This window comes from Centroberyx gerrardi, chromosome 12 (assembly GCF_048128805.1).
Source record: "Centroberyx gerrardi isolate f3 chromosome 12, fCenGer3.hap1.cur.20231027, whole genome shotgun sequence".
Taxonomy (NCBI): domain Eukaryota; kingdom Metazoa; phylum Chordata; class Actinopteri; order Beryciformes; family Berycidae; genus Centroberyx; species Centroberyx gerrardi.
In genome coordinates, this window is record NC_136008.1 from 8,868,072 (window position 1) to 8,881,096 (window position 13,025).

The 13,025-nt window shown below is 43.1% G+C and overlaps 1 protein-coding gene across 1 annotated transcript in view; it reads left to right on the forward strand.

Annotated features, from left to right (window-relative positions):
- myom3 (myomesin 3) overlaps positions 1–13,025 on the forward strand; it is a 56,284-nt gene that overhangs the window by 32,591 nt on the left and 10,668 nt on the right. Inside the window, exons 15-23 of the mRNA XM_071926618.2 lie at positions 1,599–1,782; positions 3,892–4,066; positions 4,370–4,491; positions 6,211–6,398; positions 9,230–9,356; positions 10,347–10,528; positions 11,008–11,122; positions 11,718–11,874; positions 12,625–12,731. Coding sequence (XP_071782719.2) covers positions 1,599–1,782; positions 3,892–4,066; positions 4,370–4,491; positions 6,211–6,398; positions 9,230–9,356; positions 10,347–10,528; positions 11,008–11,122; positions 11,718–11,874; positions 12,625–12,731 — 1,357 coding nt within the window. The remainder of the gene's footprint in view (positions 1–1,598; positions 1,783–3,891; positions 4,067–4,369; positions 4,492–6,210; positions 6,399–9,229; positions 9,357–10,346; positions 10,529–11,007; positions 11,123–11,717; positions 11,875–12,624; positions 12,732–13,025) is intronic.

Sequence of the window (13,025 nt, forward strand, 5' to 3'; positions counted from 1 at the left end):
GGAGGTTTGTCCGCATTTGGTCCTCATAAGGACCAAATAGAAATAGAAGAACACGAGAACACACACACACACACACACACACACCTACGTGCACACAGATGCACACACATTCACACAAGGAAGTACTAGCACACGCGCCTACATACACACACACACACACACACACACAAACAAGCATTGTACTTTGTAACACATACACACCCATTGAACACCATGATCAATGTCTTTGCACTGTCAGCTCGCCTATTTTGCTTGGTGAGTGTGAGCAGTCCAGTGCCAGAATATGGGCCAAATTAACAGCAGGCTCCTGACCGCAGCACTAATTAAAGACACAGGAGGAGGAAAAAAACACTCTTCTACCGCTGTGGTGTCAGTTTAGGTGGGAATTTGTGGACTCATTAAAGGCAAGCAGACCTTGATGTTGCTCTTTCTTGCCGTACGCTTCGGCATTGGGAGTTTAATTTGCTTGCTTGTGAACTTCAAAAAAAAAATTTTCTTTCCAACAAGTGATTAAAAACTACCTGGGTTGGATTTTGTAAGCGGTGTGTGGTTTGAAATGAGTCAAAGCTTTGTCTTGCCTAGAGCAGCAGTGTTTCATGGGTGTATTCAAGTGATGCCTCCAGGAAGTGGGATAAGAGGCCGGTTGGTAATTTGTGATTTTCTGTTCTTTTCACGCCAAAATGACAGTTCAAAATGATGCAGAGATTAGAAAAGTTTTCTCCCAGCGAATCCAAGTGCTGCGAGTGACCGTTTCACTTCAGCAGCACAGAGCCGCGGTCCACCAATATCAACCCAGACGCCCAACAGCTTCTAGCTCCAATAATCAGAAGAAAGGGCGGCAATCTGCCACGGGAAATGGATTTTTATTGGACTCTTATAAGTAGCTGGGGTAATAAAACTGTCAAATCTGTCAAAAGCATCTGAAATTACTAAACTCTGCTGCTTTACTTCCGCCCGGAAAATGAAGGGAACATTCAAATATCCCTCTCGCCCCTGAGCAAGCTCTTTATAATCACCGATCTCCTTTCAAAATGCTGTTGAATGATCCAATTCGCACAGAGAGGGAGAAAATGAAACAATGGAAACTTGAAGCAGAAGGATGGTCATTAGCCAAAATGACTAATTGACATAGATGAAGACAAGATGAATCACTGTTTGTCTGCATATCTACCTGCGTGTCCGTCTGTCTCTCTGACTGCCTCTCTAAGCATCTCCATCTCTTCTGTTTTTCTCAATCTGCCTCTCTGTTTTCCCTTTTGAATCTCTCTGAGCATTTCTCTATATTTCTGTCTGCCTGCCTCTCATAACAATCTGCCCATCTGTTTTCCTATCTGCGCGTTAAGAGTGAGAGAGAGAGAGAGAATGAGATAAACACCATTTAAATACAGAATGACTGACAGCGCAAAAATTGAAATGAATTAGGGCACTTTTTGAAGAATATTAGGCAGTTTGAGTCCTTAGCTGACTCTTTCACAGACTGGATCCTCTATATTTTAACAATATTGAATAATGAACATCAAGGTAATGAAGTCTCTTTTTTTTATATAGTGTTTTGGAAATGAACTCTGCGCGTCTTTCTCTTGCTGTGCCTCCATCAGTCCCTGGCAGGGCAGAACAGCTGGCAGCTGGCCAGTATGGACTTGGTGGTGAACTCTCCCAGGTTCCCAGTGTTTGACCTGGACAAGGGAAAGGAGTACTGCTTCAGGGTGCGCTCCATCAACAAGTACGGCGTCAGTGACCCCTCCGAGCCCAGCAAGCCCGTCCGCCTGGGGGAGCCACAAGGTGAGAGAATGTTTTGTTACTTACATTACGCAGAAATCATGTAATGATGTCGCACTCCTCAAACCTTAAAGGGCAACTTCGCCGATTTTCAACCAGCATTGTATCATTACAATATGGGTAGTATATGCAAATGAACAATGTTTAACTTCCCTCCATGTTGCCTGCACCCAGAGCTCCCCGCTCATTTGCCGGCAAAAGTCCGCCGGGTGACGCAAAACGCGGCATCCGGCGGACTTTGGAGATCGGCCTTAGACTACAAACTACGTTTCCGCATTTTCTGTAGTGGTGCCTTCAAGGACAGTAAAATGTGGGTCTCCCAAAACACTCCCGTCCCATGCTACGCTAGTGATAGGGAAAAGCAGACAGAGGAAGTAACATCGTTTAGATTTAAGTTAGGCTAGTTCAACATATTCACACATTTGATTACCCCAGTGTGACGAGCACTTCAGCCCTCTACTTTCTGACCACAGAATAAACATTTTTATGATCCAGGACTTTGCAAAAAAAGCCCCATTACATCTGCAGAGAGCAGACAGAGGAAGAAAAATAGTTTCATGATACAAGGCCGAATATCGCGCTGTTGAATCAGACACAACGGAGTCTGGAAGAGGAAGCAACCACCAGACCGGAGCGACGTGTCAGCCGCAGCTAAGCTAAGCTGCTAAGTTTCTCCGTGATTCATCCAGAAGAGCTGAATCTAACACAAAAAAACAACTAGCTTTACAATATAATATCGGAGCAGAGATGTGGCGCCACTATTACAACTTATGAGGCCGAATATAGTGCTGTGGAATCAGACAGAACAGAGTGTGGAGGAGAGGGGCGACCACGGGAGCTGTAACAGCGTCAGCCGAGAGAGACGAGGCTGAACACCTGTGAGCGCCCGGTGCTGATCGTCAGGGGGACAGACATCAAACTCCGCGCTGCAACAAACTTCACAGTGCTTTGATGAACCTGACTTTGTTTTCTGACAGAATATTATATCGGACTTTGCCAATTCTGAATACAGAACAACAGCGAACAGCGACTGTGTTAACTTTGCCTGTAACTGGTTTGTTTTATGATCCTTTGAAAACGGGTGCGATTTATCCAGACTCGATGAGGAAAAACGTTTTGTAAATGAAAATAAGCCTCAGTAAAGAGATATAATGCTACTTTGTCTCTGATAACTTTGTCTTTGGTGCTACACTGGCCGTGAACACACCGTCAGTCAGTGACGCGCGCAATGCATTCTGGTTGTTGTAGGATTCCCCCTTAAGAGCGATATGGGGAATCTACAGCCGTTTTCTCAGTTTTCTCTGGTCATAGGGCTCCAATTTCAAAAATAATTGCACATTTCTACTACATGGGTGACCTAATTTTAATAAATCATCATATTCACAGCAGTGAAGTAGGCCTTTAAGTTCTTCTTCTTATTGGCTGGTTCAATCATCGTTGGTAAGTCCAGTTTTCTCTTGATGGAGCACTCACTCGCTGCTGTTTAAGAGAAAGTTTTGAAATTAATTTTGGCAAAGAGTGTGAATCTACAGGGTCTCAATTAGAAGGGATGGGATGTTCTTCTCTCTCGTAGCCACAATTTGTGATTTAGACCAAGACAGGCATATTTTTACATAAAAAAAATTGCCAATTGCAGCTTTAAGTGTATTCATATTGTATTATCATATGCAGACAGATATATAAATACATGCACAATAGCTGGTTGTGCACTGCAACAAGGACACAATTTGGACAGTTTGGTTTTGAGATGAGGATAGTGATTTTGTAGTGATATGGACAGGCTTACTGAATGTTTGTTTTATGTTTCAGAGCCGTCAGCCCCTCAGTGAATTGAGGCTCGTTTGGGTGTAAAAGCTCAATATTATAACAGTCTGTAAAATCAATCTCCAACTCACAGCGGATCAGCTCTAGAGAGAATGTCTAATAGCATCACAGGTTAAATTTCCACACACCTCTGGAGGAGTCTCATACTCTAAAATGTTGTTTGAACTTTCCGAGATCAGAAGGAACACTTATTTGAATTCTGTTTTAGGGTAGGTTTTTTGTTTTTTTTTGCTTATGAAAATGTGAATTAAAGTTTTTGCTGATGGCTTTTCATCTGATTCCCATCAGCCGTCCCAGCTCCGGCCCACTCTGTCCAGGCCATCAGAGACACAGACACCTCAGTGCTGCTGCAGTGGCAGGAGCCCAAACAGACAGACAGCATCCTGGGATACTACCTGTACTATAGTGAGACTGGCAAACAAGACTGGAGGACCATCAACAACAAGCCTGTTACCAAAACCAGGTAATGGTGAAAACCTCTTCTTGTACTCTGTTGCTTTTATCTTTGTTGTCTGTATCTGTTACCTGTATTCGTTTGTGGGAAACTTGTTCATATTTCTGGTTGGTCCCTGGAAGAATTGTTGGTACCTTGGTAACAAGTAGCACTCAACACTCAGCCCAGAATTCAAGGATGGTTTTAAAATGTTTTCTTGAAAAATTCCCATAAATACCGGCAGGTGATTTCACTGAGCTGATGGTGCAGCAGATGGCCCGGATTCAATTGAGTGATCAGTCAGTCTGCCTGAACCTCGTCTCCCCACCTCAGGTTTACAGTCCATGGCCTCAAGACCCAGAGGGAGTACGTGTTTAGGGTGAAGTGTGTGAGCCGAGCAGGAAACAGCAAGTATTCGGATGAGTCGGCCCCCATCCTGGTCAAATCAGCCATTTGTAAGTGCAACTGTCAGCCATGACACAAAATTGTTTTTGGGGATTTTTACAACCCAAGACCTTCTAATCATCTCTTTACCACACAGGGGGTCTTGCAAAGGCAAATTTCCATGTTAGAGCACTTAGTATTAAAATGGCTTGCTAGCATGCTGAATCTATCAAGCAGTACACACAGGATTCGTTAGTCTTGGAGGCTTCCAACACAGACAAACACAGACAAACCAGAAGATAAATTCTGTTAAATGAAAAGGTTTATAACTTTGTAACACTGAAATGATCAGGCAGAAATGTTCATAGGTTTAGATAAAAACAGAAGGAAAGGAGCGCTGCATTTGGTCCTTAGTGTGGAATGGACAGGTGCTCTTTGGATGGAGGTAACAGCTGAGTCAGAATAGGCCAATGCATGGGAAGTCTTTGTAAATATAAAATTTAAATTTTAAAAAAATGACATAAAACATAATCTCTTATGAAGGCTCTTAATGGATCTTAATGTAGGCCTATACTTACAAAAACTTCCCATGCATCGGCCTATTCATGTTCATAGGTTTCTTTCACCTCAGTTACCCTCTCTGAGCTGTTTGTGTTCTCCAAACTGAGAAACCACATTTTGAGAGCATCTTGCTTCCTTAATGTCATTTATTTCCTGTAGAAAAACCAATGTGATATCAGAGAGAAAGGCAGTTGTATTTGACGGGAGGGGAGGAGGGGCGGGATTGTTCCAAAATCTGTGATGGTTTTATTGGCAGGACTTTTTGTGTCGCCTCCTGCTACTCAATGAAGTCTAAAGATTTTGTGCTTTCCAAGAAGTAAAAGTAATTGAAAGTTAAAGTTTTGATATGAAACTATAAGAAAATATTTTTGTCATTTTGTGGGTATAAGTTGTCAAATAGTTGTATGGTATAATAGGCGAAAAAGCCACTTTTCATTTCAGTGCGGCTTTAAGTGAGAACCCTATGGAAGCCTTTATTTGCTCTGCAGCATTACTGGCACCACAATAACATTTTTAAAAAGTGGAAAAATGTTTTACTCAGGTAGGAAAGCTTGCAATATCATTGTTCAACTAAGACTGTGCTCCTTCCACATACGAGTCTCCCCCCTTGCTCACATGCAGCACTCACTAGTAGCAGCCATATCAAGCAGTGACAGGTACTGCATATGCCGAAGCCACAAAATTTAATGGTTATAGCTAGAGGGATTCTTTCTTTAGTTGTGGTTGGTTTAGAGCTAGGTGGCGAGGTACCTGTTGAAGAGGTACTGACCCTTCCCACTTTGCTGTGCTGCAATCTCAGATAATATGCTCTCTGCAGCCTGCAACCCGGTATAATGATGAGTCATTTTGCTTGCCACTCACTGCCACAGTATTCTCACATCTAGTCTGCCAGTCAGCCATTACCTGGGGATATATGGCTGAAGTCCAATTATTTGTGTCTGGAATCGGACAATGTCCTTAAATGAACTGGACGAATTAAAAAATTACAGAATAGAATAGAAGTTGAATATTTTTTTCATCCGCATTTGAAACTGCTTAATATAGGCTCAGACTCAGACTGCATCTCCACTTTTGGCCTATGCTCCAGACAGCAGTTGTGGTGGATCAGGGAGTTAGTGACATTTCTTACTCCATTAAACAAGGATGTTTGCCCATTGAGATTCACAAAAACCTGCTCCTCAGCCTGATTTTTTTATTTATTTTTTTCCCCCCCCTGTTGCCCGGTCCAGATGTCCCGTCGTCTCCCTCGGCCGTCGCCCTGCTGCTGTGCACCGGCTCAGAGATGGTGCTGACCTGGAGGGCCCCTGCCTGCAGCGGAGGAGACCCTGTGCGTGGCTACTACCTGGACCAGAGGGAAAGGGGCGTGGCCACATGGCGAGAGGTCAACGTCAAGCCTGTCAAAGAGAGGCAGTTTAAGGTCAGTGTGGGAGTGAAGAGATTTGTCTGACATGCACACGGAATGGGCATAACATGATGTAACTATGGTGTAAAGTTGATTTTTTTTTGGTTTTTTTAATATATACCTTTTTGTGTTTTATGTTATTTGCATGAAGCAGTGTCACAAGATGATGTTTTTAAGCACTGTAGATTTGAAGTGACTGTATCCATTGTTTGCTCTACTGTTCAATAGCATCTTTTCTATTCACTGAGGCAGTATGAGAACAGAGACTTTATTCAACAACAACATTGGGTGAAGAACAGTATTTTTTTATGGCAAGCACAGCAATACGATTTGTAATTACTATTAACATAAGGGCTTTCTTTTAATGTAATTGTAACAAGTTATCTCCCAGGTTAGCAGTAGCCTTGAAATAATGGCAATACTGACCAAAATTCCCACGTCTCCATCGCCTGTGTCACTAGGCAACAAGCAGTGTCCATGGAGACCCAGAGGAAAGTTAAATCTTTAACCTGTTTCAGGGAGATTACAGGTGCTGCCTAATTAGACATTGTGTGAATGTGTTATGTGTGAGCGGTTGTTTGTAGCTCCCGGGAAGCAACAAAGAAAAAGCCGATTACCAAGACAAATGACAGTACTGTATCAAGACTACCTGTAGAAACTGTGAAGTGCAGAGTCTTTCCAACCACACTTTATGATTGGAGACCCCTATTTGCTGGAACCAAGTGGTGAAAACATGCAGCTCCCCCTGTTGGGCTAAATCAGCACCTACAGCAGCCTCACATCCTAAAATACATCCTCTTCTCCCAAAATGAGCTTTTTTTTTGGCCATTATTTGAGTCAGATTGCTGTCCTCATGGATGCAAATGAGATTGATTAGAATATTGATTGTGCTGCAATTCTGTGCTCAGGGCCCTTTTCTCTTCCTCCCCAGGTTGTGCAGGCAATGTAAATGACTTTGCCCTGAAAGCTTGCACAGCTTTAGCAGTCAGGCTGGCATGCCACCGATCTTGCATCATTAGAAGTGACGCGAACCCTTTGTATTTCTCTCTCCCCGGATTGAAATTCCACCACCTAGCATCTAGCAGTTCATTCATATGGGAGCGGCGGGAGTGCCTTGTAGTTAGTGAGGTTGTCCTCAAGCAGAGAGGGCACGGGTTCAATCCCCTGTGCAGCCATACTTGCTGAAGTATCTCTGAACAAGATACTTATCCCCTACTTGCTCCGCGGGCGCGGCACGAGCCGGCTGACCCTGCACCCCAAGCAGAGGGTGAAAAGACAATCTCCCTCCTGGGGGATGCATAAAGTATATCAAATAAAAAAAACAAATGCAGCCTGTGCACCATCTAGTGGATGGAAGTTGTACCTGCGTCCATTTTTTTTTTTGGCAGACCCCTTTGTATTTCTCAGGTGGAGAGACAGTATATTGATCTGATAAGAAGGTTGCCGCTCCACCTTAGTGTGGTTAGAGAAGGATCTATAGTTGACGAAGGGTTCAGGGAGGTGGGGGGAAATAGGCTTTTAGATAGCGATTGCTATTACTGTGAAATAAGCTCCCTCTGGTAGTGTCAATTAACAGTTAGTTGTTGGGAGAGAGCCTACAGCAGCAGGAGAAGTTCACAACTGTTCACAAAGGCGATAAGGGCCTTAAAGTCTAAGTGGCTGTGAATAGGAAGATCAATGGGCAGATCAATAAGGCTGAATCCCCTCTCTTCCCAAAGCCACTGTCTTGGGGGCTCAGCAAAAATGCCGTGGCAGCAGCAGCAGAGTTAGGATGGCTGCAGACTAGAATAAGAGAGAGTGCGCTGATGGAGGATCCTATTCCTATGCCATGTGAAATGAGGCAGGATACTAGTTTAAATTGAGTCATGTTGATCTATGTTTTATTTCTGCCATCTCTACCCATAGGTTTGCAACCTGACTGGTGGACACTACTACCAGTTTAACAGTTTTTCTCAATTGATTTGACACATTTCCCCCAAACTAAGGCTGATGCTCTCAACAGTTAGCACAGCCTTCAAAACAGATTGTCAACAGCCCAAATGAAGTGATGCTTTGCTTTCAGATCACATCTTTATAAAAACCAAATACTGACATCAAAACTGCACACATCTATTGGTAAGATAATCAATTCAGATATAGTCACACAAGAATACTGATGGTAAAACGTGTTTATCAGAAAGTTCCACAATCCTTTTCCATAATCTGATTTTGAATTTTATCCATAACTTGTTGATGAAACGTTTTCCTTACAGTAAGCAAAACATCTGTTCCTCACACTTTTGGTTTTACATGTAGTGCATTTGTTAATTTCTTGTCGTATCTGACAGTTTTACATGTTTGTCTGTGTGTGATACAGTAAGTGTTACAAGTGATACAAGTGTTGATGAATCACAGTTTGTTTCAAAAGAAAGCACAAACAAGTTTACTGTTGTAACCAGTGACTTTACTCCTCATCGACCTTTTCATTTCTGTCAGCCCAGAGGATTTATGGTATTATGTCATTTTGTAATTTGTGTGAAAACGATGAACAGGTACTTTTACTTTTACTTTTTTAGAGTATTAGTTAAAGGTGCTGTTAGTTTTGTAAAAAGAGTGCAGACAGATGTGTAAACTATTTTGAGAGCATGGTGTGTTTTTGGAGAGTTTTATGTGTAGCGTTTGGAAAACTGATAGAGCTAGTTTTGTATTTTGTGTGAAAATAGTGTAAAGTTACAGTTAGTTTTGCATAATTATCAAGGGTTTAGGCGACTGTTTTGAGAGCATGGAGCTTATAAGGTGAAGAAATGTGTCAAATCAGTTGAGAAAAACTGTAATCAACCTTTGTCACGCCTGGTTTATTCCCACAGGTTGGCAGCCTGACTAGTGGGCACTGCTACCAGTTCCGTGTGTTTGCTGCCAACGTGGTTGGCGTCGGGAAACCCTCCGAGGCCAGCGAGGCTTTCCTGTGTGAGAAGTGGACAATGCCAGAGCCGGGTGAGGAGAATGAGTCAATTCACTGTCATGTCAGGCAGTTCAGGAAGGAGGATTTTCTTTACAATCCAAAATACTGAAAGACTTGTGTGACATTAGAAAGTAGTCACATCCAACCTGTTCAAGCATTTGAGAAGGAACGCTCTGTCATTATCTATTGAATTGCAGTTTCTATTTACAGTTTTTAGTGGCAGTTTTCTGTTCTGTAGCTGAAATTTTCTCTGACCTCCTGGAAAGGGGGAAAACAAAAAGAGAATTCCCCTTCAGGAATCAGCAAAGTACAACATTATTATTACAAACACAGAGGTGCACACACACACACACACACACACACACACACACACACAAGGAACACTCAGACAGCCATGCCCAGCAGGTCTGGCCCCACTCATATCAGCTTCTCATGATATTAATATTGAAAATGGAGAAAGGCTCTCTCATACGCGACACTTTTAAAGCGCAGCTCATTAATCTTGGCAAATGGGCTTTCCTCCACGCCGTTAATAATTTAAAAGTGACCGAAAATCATTAAGGAAATTAACTACCAGGATCTGGCACTAACTCAGGGGGGGTAGATTAAGCAAAGTCACCGTGCTTCTTTTGACTCTTTTGACTATGATTTCCCCTTCTGTCACAAAAAAATTTGTTTGGTTATGGTTTGTTATAGTCGCCGCGAGAAAATATACAGACCAATATTTTTCCCAGTGTTTTTCCCAATATTTCACTGTGATATTTTATTATTGGGAGGTTTGAGGTTTTCACAAGCAAAAGAGGCTGCTGGGCTGCACATGCTTATGTACACACACACACACACACACACACACAGAAACACACATGCATACACACAATTGCTCTCTCTCTCTCTCTCTCTCTCTCTCTCTCTCTCTCTCTCTCTCTACCTTTGCCTCTGAGTTCATGGATCCCCTGCAGGAAACACATTCACCTTGTTGTACGTTCCTTGTTGTCGTGACCCGTGCTCCCTCTCTCCCCCAGGCTGTCCCTACGACCTGGAGGTCAGGGAGGTGAGGCACGGCTCTCTGGTGCTACTGTGGGCGGCGCCGCTGTATGAGGGACAGAGCGCTGTCACTGGCTACATGGTGGAAATCAGCCAGGGCGACCAATCAGACAGCTGGACCGCTGTGAATGACAAGCCAATCCCTGACACCTTTTACAGGGTAGGTGAAGGGGGGAATATGAGAAATAGGTTTTATATAATGGATATGCCCACTCTGTGAAACCTAAATAGGTTGCAGTCAGTGAAACAAATAGAAAGGAAAACCCACACTCACTAGGATTTCTTGTGTATTTATTTGCTGGTGTTGCGAAAGGCTTGATATAGAAAGACTGATGGTTTAAATGGGGTTTTTTTATGCATTGTACATTTTTCCTTTACCTCTGGGTAATTTCACTGGGTAATTTCTGTGTTGTTTTCACAGTGAGTGCATCTGATAACTGTAGCCCAACTGGGCACTTTGGACCATAGTGCCAGTAAATTAATACACGAAAAACCTACCCAAGAGTTTTGCAGCGCTCACCGTATTTATTAATTTTGTGGAAAATTGAAGTGCCCCTGTATTCCATCCCTTTGTGTTACCTGTGGGTTTAAATTGTGAAATACAATCAATGGTAAATTTGTTTTTCTTATGACATCCAGGTGTCAGGTCTCCAGGCTGGTCAAACCTACCGTCTCCGTGTGTCTGCTGTCAATGCGGCTGGAGTGGGCGGGGCTTCCCTGCCCTCTGAGCCAGTCACAGCTCAGACCCAACCAGGTCAGTCATCATGGCTCCAGCTGTACAGATCAGTGATGAGAAGTACCTTGAAAAGCTCTTTTCACATCTACCCAAACACTCAAACGACACTTGTTCAAATCTCTTCAGTTCCCATTGTTCTCATCAGCACATTTTCCAGCAGTCATACAAATTAGATCAGTTTAGAGTATTAAACATAATGCAACCAACAAATTCAACACTACAGCATGCTGTAGTAAGTACAAATATATGAAATTGGCAGCAACAGAACATGCTCAAAGAATCAAAGAAATTACTGGAAAATAGGAAAAATACATGCATGCATGATATGAAAAATGAGAACTTATGCAGTATGAAATAAATGAATACACAGATATATGCAATTTGCATCATTTATGATGAGCTGAGAGCCTTTTTCTTTTGGATCTGACTTTATACTGGCAGCATTTTTTTTTATATTATGGGATTTCCTGATCCCCTTTTCTAATGCTATGAATTTGCCGGTGGAAACTCCAGCCATGGATGTTTAGTTACAGCAGCACGTTGCAGCTCGGCTCAGCTCACTTTGATCTAGCTCAACACCATGAACCACACTGACCCATTCTGTCCGCCTCAGGAACCAGAAACATTGAGATTGGCGTGGACGATGATGGCTTCATATTTCTGGCCTACGAGGCTGCGGGGATGACCGACAGGAGCGAGTTCCTCTGGAGCAAAAACTACCGAGAGGCCATCGACGCCGGGAGAGCCAGGATCGAGAGCAAGAACAATAGGTAGGACTGTCTGTGTGTCTTTGCTCCTGTGTGTGTGTGTGTGTGTGTGTGTGTGAATTCAACAGAATCTGTGAGAATGTGCATGAACAAGAGGGGGATTCTTGGAGGGAAACAGTCAAGCTGTGAGAGAAATGTTTTGAATTCTAAAAGGTCACCCGGGTGTCAGACTCGGTGGAGACTCTCCCTCACATTAAATGCCTGTCTCAGTAAGGGTTCGGCCGTCTCTGCCTGTCCATCCTTCAATGCCTCTGCCCTTTTCACGCTCAGGTGCCATCTCTCTCTCTGGCTCGTACAGCACTGACCCAGCTAGCCCCTCTCATGCTGTTCCACCCTGCACAGCTCCAGCAACTATGGTAGATTTCCAACTAGAACTGTCCAATATGGACAAAATATATTGTGATTATTTTGACATATTCCATATTTTTAAAGCTTAGGGTTTAGGTCTTGAGTCTATATTGCCATTACATGTGGTTTGAAGCAACACCTTGCATTAGCTTTGCAAAGGAAGATATTTCCCATTGGCATTCCCACTGTTCCACTCACTGATAGCATGTAAAATAAGAATGAATGTAAGTTTAGGTTTAGTTGGCTGAGGCAGGGGTCGTTGGGGCAGGAGGCATTGTACGGTCTGATTTCAGCACAAAAGATCACCTTCAGCGGTCCGTGCTGCACACTGGGAGGATGAACCAGGGAGCTGAAAGTACTCCATAGATGCATCTGTCTGTCTTCCTCCCATCTGTCCATCCCTAGATCAGCCCTCACCTTCACCAACCCCTCTGAGAAGGATCTGGGTCTCTACACAGTGGAGATGAGTGACAAGCCCAACCTGTCTTCCAGCTACAACTTCACCGCTGAAGGTAAACTGAAGGCTTTGGTTGTCGGAATGTGTGAAAAGAGAATAGAATAGAAGTTGTTTGTCCATTGTCCAGGTTCGAAAATTCTCTGGTCCTAACCATAACGTCACCCCAAGCACAATAAAAAAAACACACACACACATTAACATAACACATCAAATCAGTGCATAGGACAGACAAAAATAAATTCTGAACATAGTATACAATTCAACTCCAGTTCATCTATCCTTATTGAAGAGGCTGATGGCAGTAGAAATAAAGAACCTCTTAAAGATGAACTCTAATTTTAAGGGTTAC